Here is a 15798-nt window from a genome sequence, read left to right as displayed (position 1 = left end):
AACACTCAACAGACGTCTGGGGACAGAGGAGACCAGTTTCTCAAGTTTAGAAATAGGAATGCTCTCCCATTCATGTCTAATACAGGCCTCTAACTGTTCAATCGTCTTGGGCCTTCTTTGTCACACCTTCCTCTTTATGATGCACCAAATGTTCTCTATAGGTGAAAGATCTGGACTGCAGGCTGGCCATTTCAGTACCCGGATCCTTCTCCTACGTAGCCATGATGTTGTGATTGCTGCAGAATGTGGTCTGGCATTATCGTGTTGAAAAATGCAGGGTCTTCCCTGAAAGAGATGGCGTCTAGATGGGAGCATATGTTGTTCTAGAACCTGAACATAGTTCTCTGCATTAATGGTGCCTTTCCAGACATGCAAGCTGCCCATGCCACAAGCACTCATGCAACCCCATACCATCAGTGATGCAGGCTTCTGAACGGAGCGCTGATAACAACTTGGGCTGTCCTTGTCCTCTCTGGTCCGGATGACATGGCGTCCCAGTGTTCCATAAAGAACTTCAAATCGTGACTCATCTGACCACAGAACAGTCTTCCATTTTGCCACACTCTATTTTAAATGACCCCTGGCCCAGTGCAAATGTATGAGCTTGTGGAGCTTGCTTAGAAATGGCTTCCTCTTTGCACTGTAGAGTTTCAGCTGGCAACGGCGGATGGCACGGTGGATTGTGTTCACTGACAATGCTTTCTGGAAGTATTCCTGAGCCCATTCTGTTATTTCCTTGACAGTGGCATTCCTGTTTGAGGTGCAGTGACGTTTAAGGGCCCGGAGATCACGAGCATCCAGTAGAGTTTTACGGCCTTGACCCTTACGCACAGCAATTGTTCCAGATTCTATGAATCTTTTGATGATGTTATGCACGGTTGATGATGATAATTTAAAAGTCTTTGCTATTTTATGCTGGGTAACACCATTCTGGTATTGCTGCACTATCTTTCTGCGCAACAATGGTGGAATTGATGATCCTCTTACCATCTTGGCTTCTGAGAGACACTGACACTCTGAGAAGCTCTTTTTATACCCAATCATGTTGTCAATTGACCTAATTAGTGTTAATTGGTCTTCCAGATGTTCATTATATGCTCAATTTCCTTTTTCCAGCCACTTATTGCTACTTGTCCCAACTTTTTTGGGATTTGTTGACACTGAAATTTTGAATCAACATTTTCCTTTAAAATGTTACATTTAGTCAGATTAAACTTTTGATCTGTCATCTATGTTATATTACGAATAAAATATTGACATTTGCCATCTCCACATCATTGTATTCAGTTTTTATTCACAATTTGTTTAGTGTCCCAACTTTTTTGAAATCCGGTTTGTATATAATATATATAATATATATATATATAAAACAAATAATATATATATATAAAATATATAGGTATATATATATAGATATCTATATATATAAATATACCTATATATTATATATATAGTACATTTTATATATATATATTAAATGTATAATATATATATATATATTATAGGTATATTTATATATATACACATTTATCTATCTATCTATATATAGATATAGGTATCTATATATATATATAGATACCTATATCTATCTATATATATAGATACCTATATCTATCTATATATAGATACCTATATCTATCTATATATAGATACCTATATCTATCTATATATATTGATGGATAGATATATAGATATGTACAGTCTACTTAGCTCCTGAGCTAATATTTATGACATTAGCTCTAGAGCCAATAGCCTTTAGCCTTGAATTCCTGTGTTTCAGTCAAAAAGTTTTGCACTGCAAAATAATGGTGTTGTTCATAAGTGAAAAATGCAACAAATGTATAATTTTTAAAAGTAATTATGAGTTTTCAATAGTCACAAATAACAACCATCCATTATTTTTACCCACTTCTTCCTTTTCGGGTCACAGGGGTCACTGGTGCCCATGACATCAACTTTCAGTAGAACACAGGAATTAAAACATTAATGTCCACGAGCGTGTGTAGTCCGAGATCTCTGTAACACAAGAATGATCACGCAGAAACTTATTTTCAAGATTTGACCAAAACAGATGCAACTCAGTCATTTCTCGACTCCATGATATGCGTGCTCATCTGCACGTGCTCATCAGACTCATGCTGCACTTCCACGTAATGTTTTTATGCTATTGGTGCTTAGTGTATTTTTAGTTGTTGTTTTTCTTATACATTTTATTGTTGGATGTAACTGGGACCTTGTGCACATAATTCCGCTCCACCACATGTACCACGAGGTGCGAATGACAATAAAGCGTCTGACTCTGCTGCTCTAACCTACAGAAAGATGGCAGGTGATATGCATTCCTTTGAGGAACGCAGAACCTTTAGGTCTTTCAGATACTCCACACTTGATTCATGTCAAACAAAGTACAACTTCCAGCCTAGCATATTTGATGTAATGCATATCATCTGCCACCTTCATACTGGTTTGTCCTAGATTATGAAGATATTGGGCTTTTACTTGCATACGCCTACTGCAGCCAAATGAGCAACATGCGCCCCCTCATGGACAAACTGGGTAAGGACAACCACACAGAGTGCAGGGCGTCAAACTCAACGTTTCAAAATCAAGACCTTTGTTGTTTTTATTGAACACAACAGAACTTTAAAGGCCCCACTGTTCTACTGATAAAACTAAAGATGAAGATGATTTGATTTTCCAGTTTGCCGACGTTCAACCCCGAACACAAAGAGCTGGTGGAAACTCTACAGAAAAGGATTTTTAAAGCCGTTGTACATTTTTGTCCTTTTATTGCCAGCTGTGTTGTTGTGCAGCTTCACTTTTCCTCAGATCAACATTTACAAAAAGTCAACAGAACGATGCATAAACCAGGCTCGTATCAATTGTGGGATTTGGAATCGCACATAAAGTTACAGACAGGCATGTTTTATGTGGAAGCAAATCCAGATTTACTTTTTGTCTTTTTAAAAATTTTTTTTTTTTACCAAGGCACATTGGTAGAAAGAAAAGGAGTGGACAGTGGCTGCAAAAAGGCTCGTGTTGATGGAAGTCATGGGAGAAACGTGACGGAGACCACCGGGTTTAGGTGAAAATCTAATTTAGGTAGTTGCTCATCGTATAAATAAATCCCAGGAACTTCTCCTCGCAGCCTCCTTCTCGAGTTTAAAAACCGAAGCAAACGAATCTCCTGTGCCCAGAAATGTCTAAATATCTGAAATTACAAAGGCTGCTCAACACAAGAAGAAGAAAAAAGACTGCTGAGGAACTTTTATGAGCAGGACCTAAAGGCAGTGTCTCACTGAGCTGGTGAGCAGCATTCCTCACAGCGTCTCTGAAGAGTTCTTAATTTATTCACTTGGAGCTGCAGAGGAGTCTCCGACACTTTAAGGATCATCAGAGCTGGACTTTGACAGACATGGAAGCTCACCTGACTACAAACATGTCCACGTCTAAAAACCACTGATAAATTATTATGGAAACTGGTCCAGATTTCCAGAGTACTCCATCAGGTCACATCACAACCATGACAGTGGTAGCGTGGGCTGAGGCTGGTATAATGTGGGAGTACGTGGACAAAACCACGTCCAGAAATAAAAACAAGACGAGCTCATAAAATAGAACTAGCCTCATAGATCGCTGTTGCAAACAGAATTCAATAAGACAGAAAATGTCTATTTTCCCACCATTCTGCGTCCCCAGCAGCAGCCCAGTGAGACACTAACTGCATGTGCAAACACCACGTTTAGCTGTCCAACACATTTGTCCAGCTCAAACGCAACAACCACCTGAAGTGACGAGCTGTTCGATCCCATTTGTTCCCCTCCTGAACTGAATATTAAAATTGTAACGTGCATCAAATTATATTTTTGTAACCATTTAAAAACAGGTTCACGCTGAGAGTGGAGCCGGTGTGAACTGTAAAATAAAAACACTATAAAGTGAAACTTGGTGGAGAGTGGACTCTGGAATGTTAATAGCTCCTGAAATTTGAGATCAACATTAAAGACCAGGCTAATCGTTTTAGCGATGAGAATTAGGCAAATAAAATCGTAATGAACAGGAAAAAGTTTGTTTTTCTCAAAAAACTGGTTCAAATGACATCCAATACACAAACTGATCAAAAATAAATAGATGTATACATAAGAAACTTTTAATTTACTTCTATATCTCACATAAAGCCTCTTGTACCAGCCAAACATGTTCCAGTACTTTATATTCTGGACACGTTCTAAATTAACTATCAACAGCTTTTTGGGGACAAACATGGCGGACTGGGTCAGGCAGCGAACGCCCAGCCTTCCTACTCGCTTCAACTTCAGGTTGCAACAAATAAGCTCAAATGGAAACAGCGTTGGCTCAGTGTGCCTGAAACAGGAGCAGAACTACCGACCACCAAAAATGCACGTTGCAATCACATTTCAGGTTGTGAGAAATAATCCTGCCGTGTTTTTAAGCGTTCACTTATAACAGTGTAATTCTGCAACATGGGCCGCACTTCTTCTGTGGCTTTCAGTTAAAAAAAATAAAACCGAAACAGCCCTTGATATTACAACTCTTCTTTCAGTATTTATGCGTTTAATACCAAAGTCTCAGCAGATTATCACAGAGAGAGGCATAGGGAGGGGAGTTCAGCAGGCTGGGTTGCTGCCAAACTCACAGCGGACAAAGAAAATCACAACATATCTTGTCTCCGTTAGGAGACGCAGAAAGGAGTGGGAAAAACAAAAAAACAAATGAGAAAAAACACAACGGCAGCCTTTGCAAAGCCCTCAGTCTAGGCAAACATAGGGCAGGATGTTCAATCTGCTTTCATCCCCATGAGGGTCCAGTGCTATACACTCGGTCCAATCGTACCAGGTGCCCTTGGTATCATAACAACCGTTAACACCCGGCCAGTTCTGTGTGTGTATCCTGTCCAAGTCCTCATCTGTCACCTCCCGGCTCACGCCTGGTAAATCCCCTTTTGTTTTGTCCGTCTGCAAAACGTGCATTTTCCTCGTCTCCTTGGTCACTTGTTCTTCCTTTTTCAGATATTCGGACATAAAAAAGTGTGCACTAGGGGCCTGAACCCCTGAGGAGGTGAGCAAGTTGCTCTGAAGGTTCAAGTAGGACTGGATGATTTCGTTTCTAGATAGCTCCTTCCAGTTCGTCTGGTGGAAGGGGTTTGGGCTGGGACCTGGGGTTGAGGTTGTGGCAGTGGGCTGTTGGACAGGGATCTCAATTCTCTGCCTGAACTCTGCAGGATCTAGAGCAGGGGCGGTCTCCCCTTGAGAAGGTTCTTTATGCACCAAAGGTTTGATCTGACCTGTGACCGGGTCAAATGTTAGTCTGCGTTCTTTTAACCGCACAGGCTTAGTCAAATCTTCTAATTTCTGGCCGTCTAAGTTAACAGAGTAGTCTCTAGATCTGTACTTCCTTCTTTTATGCTCAGAGATTGGTACCACTGTCCCATCTGTGTCATCAGACACAGCCGCGCCCCCCTCAAACGTTGATCGTTGCATTTCCAAGTTCTGCTGCGAAAGAAAAAGGGAGGGGGAAACAGATGGGGAGTCCAGTGTTGCAGATATGTCTTGAGCCGGGCAATGCGAAGGGACTTCTGATGAATTAGAGTGTACTGTAGACCTATGAGAAGGAGGAGGCAGCTTCTCGCTGAGCGACGCTTGTCCTGGGGAGGACAAAGGCTGGGAGAAAAAGAGGGGAGAGTCTCTGGAAGATGGGCTTGGGATCGGCGTTCCTTTCGCTGCATATGCCGAAGAACGCTTGGATACAGAGTCTTGCTTCAAGCTCCTTGGACTGGAGGCGACACTGCGGGGACTCCTCGTTTGATAATAGCTCTCTCCTCCTTCATCCAGTTTAGCCTGTTGCTGCATCACTGCAACTTTAATCAAAGAGGAGGTGCTAGGTGGTTTGGCCATGCCGGGGGAACTGGGGCGAGGCTTGACAGCATTGACTGGAATTCTGTTGACTTTGTCGTTTTCAAGATGGTCTGTTCGAGATCTGTCTGGAGATGGGACCACCTCCTGGTCAGGCAGGACGTTTGGACTGCCTGCAATCCCATTGGTGGGTGGTGTGGCAACAGAATTATCATATGCTGACATCTTGGCCATCTTTTCCGGTAAACGCACCCCACTGTCCTTGTGCTCTGCCCGCCGCTTGCGGCTGCTTGATTTCTCAGCTTTAGGTGAATATGTGTTATGAACATCATTTCTGATTTTGACCTCAGGGACTCCTTTCCCTGATACGGAAATGTCCGGAGGAAACGACTCCGTTTTGCAGGGATGAGAACTGCCATTGGTAGATCCAGGGACGCTCGCAGACACAGCCGGCCCAGGTTCTATTAGCTTTTGCCAGTTTCTCAAAAGTTTCTTGGCACGTTTCCCAAGGTCTTCATCCTTGGTCTTCTTCCTTACATCATTAATTAATTTTCCAAGTCGTGTTTCCTGGAAAACAATGTGTGTGAGAGAGAAAATCAGCACCACTATACTATTTAAAGAAATAACTTATAAATCATAAATTCTTACCTCAAGAGCTTCTTTGGTAATGGGATACTTCTCAAGACAAGCAATTACTTCCAGTACAACCACCATATTGCATATCTGCAATAAAGGCAAGTAAACAGCTTGTATAACTTAAGTTTGTAGCAAAACTACTCAGTTCAGCCTATCCTGGAATATGCAACAACAAAAAAACAGGTGTACTCCCTGAATGATGAATGTAATCAATCTGGAAAAGACTGACAACTCGACAGGCCGATTTATCGGTGCACCCCTACCGACAACAATTTATATTCTCAACAGAGGAGAACAGTCCCTTGCACTAGGACGATAAATATAAAAATAATATTGGGATTTTTGATTCCTAACGAAGCACTTCGCTCTCAGACTGCAGGTTTACTTGCGGTTCCTAGAGTTTCTAAAAGTTGAACATAAGTAATAAAAATAAAGCTTCCCTCTTGTAAAACCAACTTCAAGTTTTTACCTTTCAGACGAAAACTTTTGTCTATTTTTAAGACTAGGCTTAAGGCTTTCTTTTAAATCAATCCTATGGGGTTTCCTCAGCTATCCCTTAGTTATGCTGCTACAGGCTTAGACTACTGGAGAACAAACTGAGCACACCTCACTCTGCTCCTCTCCATGTTCATGTGTGCAAACATTGCTGTTTTAACACGTTTTTCTTTTTTCACACTGAAACTACACCTGGACCAGACCTTCTGGGTTTGTCTCTTTTCTGTCCCCTCAAACCCAAGTGGGACTAGGCAGATGGCCTCTCATCCTGAACCTGGTTCTGCAGAAGGTTTCTTGTTAAAACTGAGTTATTCCTTTCTACTGTCTCCAGTGCTTTGATCACGATGGTGGTGATGAAGTGAAGATTTTATGCTGGCTTCCTTTGATAGATAACTTTCACTCATTAGCATTTCATAATGAATTGTATGTCAATGTGTTGCTCTATAATTCTAGAATTGTTCTAGACTTGCGCCGCTCGGGGTGGCTGCGTGTTGGAGCAGCTCTGTAACTTTCATTCTCTTATCATCACCTTTTTTCGGATGATTACTTCCTCTGGTATTGGATGCTGTGCAGCTGGAAGGATTTTTATAGAAACTTTTCTACCTTTGGGCATTTGTTATGATGCGTAACCATGGCGACAAAGTGTTTTTCTTTTAACAACCAGGAGCATCTGATTAACATATCAAAAGCTCAAATACATCAGCTACAGCCCCAAAGGAGTAGAAAAGGAGGCACCGTGGTTGAATTTCCATCAACCTGGCAGCTGTGCTCGAGTACCTGACCACCAAGATCATGGAGCTGGTGGGAAAGTCAGCTTTTGACAACGGGAGGACCAGGATCATCCCCCAACACCGTAAGCTGGCTGTCCGTGGTGACGAGGAGTTTGGCAGACTGCTGGGAGGGGTGACCATCGCTCAGGGAGGAATCTACCCAGCAGTCGGGCAGTTCTGCTACCCAGGAGGACCGAGAGGCCCACCAGATCTGACCGCAAGCTGGATCCAGGTGGATGGATCAGTATCTGTGGCCAGGTTCTTTAAATTCACTGCATGAGATCCTTCCTGCCCACAGCTCTGCATCTATAACAACTCTTGAACGAAACCAAGATGATGAGCTACGACAACACTTACTTTCCCTCTGGGATTAATAAAGTATTTTTGAACTGAATTGAATAAGAATTGCACAGACTTTATGCAGAGCTGAATTGCAGCCATGAATTGTACTTGTTTTTTTTTTTTCCTCTTATGAAGAGTCTTGAAATTATTTTTCTTGGAAATCTGTGTTGTCTAAAAACACTGAATTAAATTTAATTCAAAGACAGAACGACGATTTTGGAGCAACAACTCAAAGTAGCTGCGTATTTGAGAAAACATCCAAACTGGAGCGTGGCTTGTGAGCACATTTAGTCTACAAAGAGCTCTACCTTCAGTCATAATTCACTTCTCATCGATAGTGTTGGGCAGAGGTTCAGTGGACCTACCTGTATCAGCTGGTTGGCTGTGGCTACATTTCAACTTAACTTGAGAAGGACGGACCCGACTACTTCCTAAACCGTTGCTTAGCCATCGAGCTAATGCTTAATTTCGACTTATTATACTCTAAAATTGGTTGATTAAACAATACACAACTAAGCGCCGGCTATTTGGGAGAACTTACATATAAACTTAAACGCGAATGAGCATTCCTTGAGACAGTGAGTGGGTTGTGTTCCTTCGTATGTACGAAACCTGCTTTGGAGTTGAAGCTAGGTTAGCAGCTAACATGCTAACGGCAGACTCCTGTCTAATCGTGGCTAAGGGTTAGCTGAGCTAGCTTGTAGCTAGCTGTCAACTCCCATGAAGCTTTCTGTCACAGAGGCGCTCGACACGTCGGTGCAGACAACGCAGTTAGGTGTTTTCTTAAAACAACAACAACAACGAAACATTTAACTGGGAGATGGTGATTGAACCGCGACATCGAGTTACACCAGGGCGAAGATAAACAAGCTGCCGTTAGCTTTAGCATTGCTCACATTGCTCTGACTGTCAATGGCCTGCAGCAGCCGGTCCTTCATCTGCTGCGGGGTTGCTGGGACCGTTGTCATTGCCTGTTCGCTGCGATCCGGGGAGATGGAGGGAGGAATCCTCCAAAACGACAGCCGGGTGACAATGTTGTCTCAGAAGCCGATTCGGGAACACATCGGGCCACCGAACAGCATATTTTCTGTAGCATGCGCGGTAGACGACTCGGTTTATCTCACATGGAGTAGGAAATACCCTGCCTGACTTGGTTTCTGCCTGCTTCGGCGCTCCTCTAACTACCAGCTGCTGGATCTCTCAACGGCCTCCTACTGCATGCTGGGATAGCACGGCTGCGTCATCACGTCTGTACGTAACCAAGGAAACGTTGCGCCGCTGACCTGATGTGTACTGTGCTCAATACACCAGGTAGAAAAATCTAACAAAGTCAGGTCCTCTGGACAGATTCTTCTTTGTTGAAACATTTCGACTTCCTCAGTCTGAGGAGCTGCAATAAACTCAGTCTTATAAATAGCACCTTCTCATAGTGGATTAACCAGTTTATTGTTGACAGTCAGAACTAGCTGTGCACATGCTCAAGAAGGACCATCAGCCTAACAATGGATCATTAGCACACTGATGGCTGTTTACTACTCACAGAGGGCTGAGTGATACTAGCAATCACAGCATTGTAAGAGGGGGACAGTTGAACCCGGAGGCCTCCACCCCTGTTTAATGATGGACGGTTTCTTTTCACAAAGATGGCCTCCTTTACTCCTCTCTCATTAGTTATTGTGAAGTCCTGTGAGCTTCGTTAGCACTCAGAGCACGTGTTCACAGGGACTCTCAGGTACCACCACATCAAGTTTTAGCTCCACATCTACACTGTTGTGTTGTTAAATGTCAGTTATCTGTTGCACCCATCTTGAACTGGTGCAACGTTAACATTTGATTAGTTATAGATGTACTTTATTTATTGTTTTCTGGGAATTTCAATCAAATCTGTCCAGTTTGGATGTTTTCTAACAGGTGATGTTGATTCGAAGAGTTTACGACATAGTTTTAAACAAACTATGTGCTGGGCATGACTCGAAGGCAACGCTTAAGAACAGGTCTTGTAGGAATGTTTTAGTGCTTGGAGGAAAAGTTGGATTACTTCCACAACATATTTGAGCTTAACATTAGAAAATGTTGCTGTCTTGTAGCCATTTTTATGTTTGCTAGTTTTGTTTAGTTGTGGTGGCCATCTTGAAAGGTGCAGAGTTATAGATGCATTTATCCCCTTTTTGTTTGTGAGATTTCAATAAAATCTGTTCAGTAGTTTAAGAGATATGTTACTACTGACCACTCTGGGGCAGCTGTGGCTGTTGTCCTCCAATGCAAGAGTTGTGGGTTCGACTCCACCAGCAGTCACATGCTGAAGTGTCCCTGGGCAAGACACTGAACCCCTCGTTGGCTCCGATGTGTGTCCCATCAGTGTCTGAATGTGATAAAGCTCTGATTAGTCTTTGTAGAGATCTAGTAGAGTGCTGTATGAATGAGTTAATGAGGCACAGATTGTGTTGTAAAGAGCTTTGAGTGTTTTGATCAGATAGAAAGACATTATATAAGTACAGTCCATTTACCATCTTACTCTTTGTTGTCTTTATTCTCTGAACTCCTGGCAAAAAAATATGGATTACTGTATGTTCTTTCTATTGTTTTTGTTTTATGTCAAAATGAATCACACACATGCAACAAAACCATAATGTTTTCAGAATTAACAGATTTCAATCTGGTGGAAATGGAAGAAACTGCCCAATGACACGGCTCCACCCTGCAGAGCTGATCTGAGAACAGCATTAAGAGACATTTGCAGGCAGACTGATGAAGACTGATGAAGACTACTGGTTGTCATTAGTTAGCTCCTCACACACTTCAAGCTCTTATTAACTCCACACGTGGTGCATCAATTTACTGACGCCACAGGGTTTTCTCATGATTCCACCGTTGATTTTCTGAGGATTGCGTGTTTCCTTAATGTTTTCCTCTATTTGATCTAAAAAAAAAAACAATTATGATTGACTATAACAAATATATTTCTTTCTGATTTTATTGTTTCTTTGTTTTCTTTCCCATAAAAAGTGCCAGTACATCTGGAGCAGCCATTCTTTGTTCGTGTCTTTCCTGACCTCTCTAACTCCAGCCAGTAGAGACCGACAGCTGCTCATCTTTTTATTTATTATTTATTGTTCTGAGGGAGCGGTGGCACAGAGGCTAGAGAGGGTGGGCTTGTGATCGGAAGATTGCTGGTTCAACTCCCGATATCGACAACATCAAAATGTGAGTGAGAAAGGTGAAGCATCCACACCTGCCTCCACCCTCATTTGCTCCGCTCTGGGCTCTTGAGCAAGGCCCTTAACCCCCACCATCTGCTCCCCCGGGTGCCCTCGATGGCAGCTCCCTGCTCCACACAGAGGGCTGTGGTAGCTCGGTGTCTGTGGTTGTGTCAGGAAGAACTGTTCTAGAAATGTGCTGCTCGAGGTGGCTGCATGTTGGAGCAGCTCCTACTTTCATTCTGAGATTTTGCTTTTGGAAACTTTAATTCCTCTTTTTTCTGGATGTAAATTGCTTTCTCTGGTATCAGATAAGAAGAAGAAGGTAAGACCAGCTATATTGTACGGTCTGGAGACAGTGGCAACGACAAAAAGACAGGAGAAAGAACTGGAAGTGGCAGAAATGATGATGTTGAGGTTCTCCTTATGAGTGACAAGGATGGATAAGATTAGGAATGAGATCAGAGGTACAGCACAGGTGGAACAACTGAAATAAAGTTAGAGAGGCCAGACTGAGATGGTTTGGACATGTCCAGAGGAGGGACAGTGGGTATATTGGTAGAAGGATGTTAGAAATGCAGCTGCCAGGAAAAAGACAAAGAGGAGAAATATGGATGCAGTTAGAGAGGACATGGAGGAAGTTGGAGTGAGGACAGAGTGAGATGGAGGATGATGACTTGCTGTGGAGACCGCTGAAGAGGGAAAAGCCGAAAGAAGAAGAAGAAGCTTCCTCTGGTATCAGTTGCTGTGCAGCTGGAAGGATTTTTACACAAACATTTTTTACTTTTGGACATTTGTTATGATGCGTAACCATAACAACAAGGTGGTTTTCTACAACTGGGAGCAGTTGATTAACATCTCAAAGTTCAAATATTACCTCAACTACAGCCCCAAATCCCAAATGAGTTGAAAAGGAGGCTCCGTGGATGCATTCCCGTCTACCTGGAGGCGGTGCTCAAGTGCCTGACTGTCTGACCGCCAAGATCTTGGAGTTGGCGGGAAATGTGGCTCGTGAGAGCAGGAGGACCGAAATCGTCCCCCGGCACCTGCAGTTAAGTCTGCGGAGATGGAGGGCTCGACAGACCGCTGGGAGAAATGGCCATCGCTCGGGGAGGAGTTCTCCCCGGCATTCAGGCAGTCCTGCTGCCCAAGAGGATCAAGAGGTCTGCTGGGTCCGGATGGACGGATCGGCATCTGCAGCCAGATGTGTCGTAACCGAGGGGAACCCAGATTTGTATGAGACCCGGAACGAGACAGACTCAGGTGGAATACAAAAGAAACAGTGTTTATTTACAAGTGAAAAGACAACAGTTCTGGTACAGCTCCTCTGCAGCTCCTGGAGGAGGTAGAGGAGGACAGTCAGGACGAGGAAGAGTTCCAAATGGTTGAATGATTGTTTTCTGTGAATCTCTTACAGTTTGATCCAGAGGTGGGTTCCAATCCTCCGGGGAGCTCCAGAGAGAGAGTCCAGCGGCTGGCAGGGCAGGCACTGGCCGGATTAGAGGCACCAGGCAAAAAGGGATCCAGGCACAGGAGAGGTTGAACCAAGGAGGGACCCAAGGAGGTCTACAAACCAAGAACAGGTCACGAGGAGATCCAAGGAACCAAGAACAGGACACGAGGAGTCAGGAATCAAAGGATCACGAGAGGTCCTTTGAACAGGCCGAGGAATCAGGATAACTAGGAACAAGAGAACAAGGTTAGTACTGGAGAGACTAAGCCTAAAAGGCTTGAAGCACAACTACCATGGAAGGTGATATGCTCCCGCGAAGAGTAGCACTGGACTGCAGCCTTTTGTAGTAGGAGAGCCTCCTCAGTCTGATGGCCGTCAGGTGTGATTAATTAGCGGCCATCTTGGAGGAGGAGCTGCAGGCAGTGGTACTCTTACAAGATGGACAGCTACAGGAGATCCTTTCTGCCCAAAGCCATCAGCATCCATAACAACTCTAATGAAACCAGAATGAGCTACAACAACAATTAATTTCCCTTTGGGATTAATAAAGTATTTTTGAATTTGAATTGAATTGAAGAACATCCATCCATCTATTATCTTTTACCTGCTTCTTCCATTTTGGGGCACGGGGGTTGCCGGTGTCCATGTCCAGCAGTCGAATTGAAGAACATCCTGTGTCCAAACAATCACCAAGTCTTCGTGCGACTTACTTCGCTGTGGTGACCCCTGAAGAAGGGAGCAGCCGAAAGAAACAAAAGTACTCTGTTAATTCCCAATGATGAAATTAATTCTCTGCATTTTTCACATTGCACATGTGAAGCAGAGAGCTGCCATTTAAGGAGCTCGAGGTGCAGCTGCAGGGGTTAAGGGCCTTGCTCATGGGCCCGAGAGGAGCAAATGAGGGTGGAGGCTGGTGTGGGCATGTTACAATTTCCACCCTCATTGATGTTGTTGGTCTGGGGAGTTGAACCGGCGACCCTCCGATCACAGGCCCACCCTCTCTGACCTCTGCACCACCACTCCCTAATCTCCCACTCCACATCTAGAGGCTGGTTCTGGTTCCGCTGGAGGTTTCTTCCTGTTATAAAAGTAGTTTTCTCTTTCCACTGTCACCATTGTCCAGTTCAGGATGGGAGACTGCACAAAGTTCAGACGTGACACAATCTGCTGGCCTCCTCACATATAAAACTGTTACTCATGATCATTTCACCATGTATGTTCATGTTTGACTGTATTTTGACTTGAACTCCTCTTTTGTTTTGTTGTTCCCTGATATAACTTCTGATGCTTTATAAAAAAACTGGACTGAGTTCCCAAAGAGCTGTCAGCTCTCAACAGAACCAACAGTCAAAGAAAAAGGAACCGTTACTCAGTTCCTGTGTCGGGTTAGTTTGATAGATGACTTTGTATTTCCTAAGAATAAACTGTTCATCTTCTGTAGATGTTTTTCAGGTCTTACAACTCTTTCTTCCTCCAGGTTTAGTCCAGATTTATCAAAGAAAATCTTTATCAGGGCTTCAGAAAGCTGGATAACAATTACTCAAGAACATTTATTAAATAATTTAGTTTACTGTTCTATATTCATCTCCAACTTTATCAGTGCAATGCATTTATTGAGAGAAAGATGGAATGAAAGGGGCAGCACGGTGGCGCAACTGGTAGAGCTGCTGCCTCTCAGCGAGCAGGTCCCTGGTTCAAACCCTGGTCCAGGGTCCTTCTGGGTGGAGTTTGCATGTTCTCTCCGTGCATGCGTGGGTTTTCTCCGGGTACTCCGGTTTCCTCCCACAGACCAAAAACATGCATGTTAGACTGATTGGTAACTTTAAATTGTCCCTAGGTGTGAGTGAGAGAGTGAATGGTTGTTTGTCTCTATGTAGCCCTGTGATGGACTTGCGACCCGTCCAGGGTGTACCCCGCCTCTCGCACAGTGATTGCTGGATATGGGCACCAGCGACCCCCGTGACCCAAAAATGGAATAAACGGGTAAAGAAAATGGATGGATGGATGGATGGAATGAAAGGTTGTGAGTTTATAATGGTCATTTGTTATGACAGCTTTCTGCCACTAGATGGAGTCCTTCAGTTTTCAGAGTCTGTTGTGTCTGCAGGAACCGTCTGATCATCTGTCCATGATCTGCACAGACCTCATCCTGTCAGGGCTCGTAGAAAACTCTGTTTATTTCCAATGATCAACAGGCAACAGGGGAGATAGACCCGGGACAGGTCACAAGTCCACCCCAGACAGACAACAAACCAGAAGTGATCCTCACACTCAGGGCCAAACCACAATCTTCAGTGCACCCAACACACATCGTTTTGTATCGTGGCAGAAAACCAAAGGATTCATGGATAATGTGTAAACACCACACAGAAAGGCCCTCACCAAGTTTCAAACAGGACCTTCTTGTTGAGGGACAACTCAATCAGATGATGTTCATCTGAGATCATCTTCACCTCATTCCAAAACTTGCTAATGAGCAAGAGCTGAGGTGTGTCTGTCACAAATCCAGTCAGACACACAGTGAAATTACTGTCAAATATCTTGAAGCTTCTTCACTGCTGCTCCTCTTCAGGGTCTCCACAGAGAGTCATCCTCCACCTCACTCCAACTACCTCCATGTCCTCTCTACCTCCATCCACATATCTCCTCTTTGTCTTGAAGATCCTCAAACAGCTCGACCACCCCAGACGTCTCTCCTTGCTGCCATCAGGCAGGAGCTTCTGCTGCCTGAAGGTGGACACTGAGAAGAAGAGGAGTTTCTTTTCTCAGATCATCTGCCTGTTGAACACTAAAATAAATAAAATACAAACGTTACAGACCCACGACTGGAATGCAGTAATTTTGCACATTTTAAGTGTAAAGTTTTATCAAAACTTTGATCATGGAACAGTTTCATCATGTCCGTTTTGATTATTTGTCTTTTTAATCTGAGTGTTCTCTTTTGGTGAGTTTTATATTCAGGCACAACACATTTCTCTGCTATACCGTATATGATTGTGCATGTGACAAACAAAGTGTATCTTACATACCCA

The 15798-nt window shown here is 43.5% G+C and overlaps 1 protein-coding gene across 1 annotated transcript; it reads right to left on the bottom strand.

Annotated features, from left to right (window-relative positions):
• Positions 1 to 4746: 4746 nt before the first annotated feature.
• Positions 4747 to 9326, bottom strand: crsp7 (cofactor required for Sp1 transcriptional activation, subunit 7). The gene is made up of 3 exons (XM_037681514.1): positions 9013 to 9326; positions 6522 to 6596; positions 4747 to 6440 (listed from the first exon to the last, which is right to left on the bottom strand). Exons 1-3 carry the CDS (start codon positions 9082 to 9084, stop codon positions 4770 to 4772), a joined length of 1818 nt encoding a protein of 605 aa, XP_037537442.1. The 5' UTR covers positions 9085 to 9326; the 3' UTR covers positions 4747 to 4769.
• Between the last annotated feature and the right edge of the window lie 6472 nt (positions 9327 to 15798).

Source organism: Nematolebias whitei, chromosome 9 (assembly GCF_014905685.2).
Source record: "Nematolebias whitei isolate Nwh7 chromosome 9, NemWhi1, whole genome shotgun sequence".
NCBI classification, from domain to species: domain Eukaryota; kingdom Metazoa; phylum Chordata; class Actinopteri; order Cyprinodontiformes; family Rivulidae; genus Nematolebias; species Nematolebias whitei.
This window is presented reverse-complemented; position numbering and strand designations above follow the sequence as displayed.

What these genes read in the sequence shown, in the direction of transcription:
- crsp7 (XM_037681514.1), bottom strand. Translation starts at nt 9,084, where the DNA reads ATGACAACGGTCCCAGCAACCCCGCAGCAGATGAAGGACCGGCTGCTG. An exon ending in CCATTGACAGTCAGAGCAAT is followed by an intron (nt 6,597 to 9,012) that starts GTGAGCAATGCT and finishes CCTTTATTGCAG; the next exon opens with ATATGCAATATGGTGGTTGT. An exon ending in TTACCAAAGAAGCTCTTGAG is followed by an intron (nt 6,441 to 6,521) that starts GTAAGAATTTAT and finishes ATTGTTTTCCAG; the next exon opens with GAAACACGACTTGGAAAATT.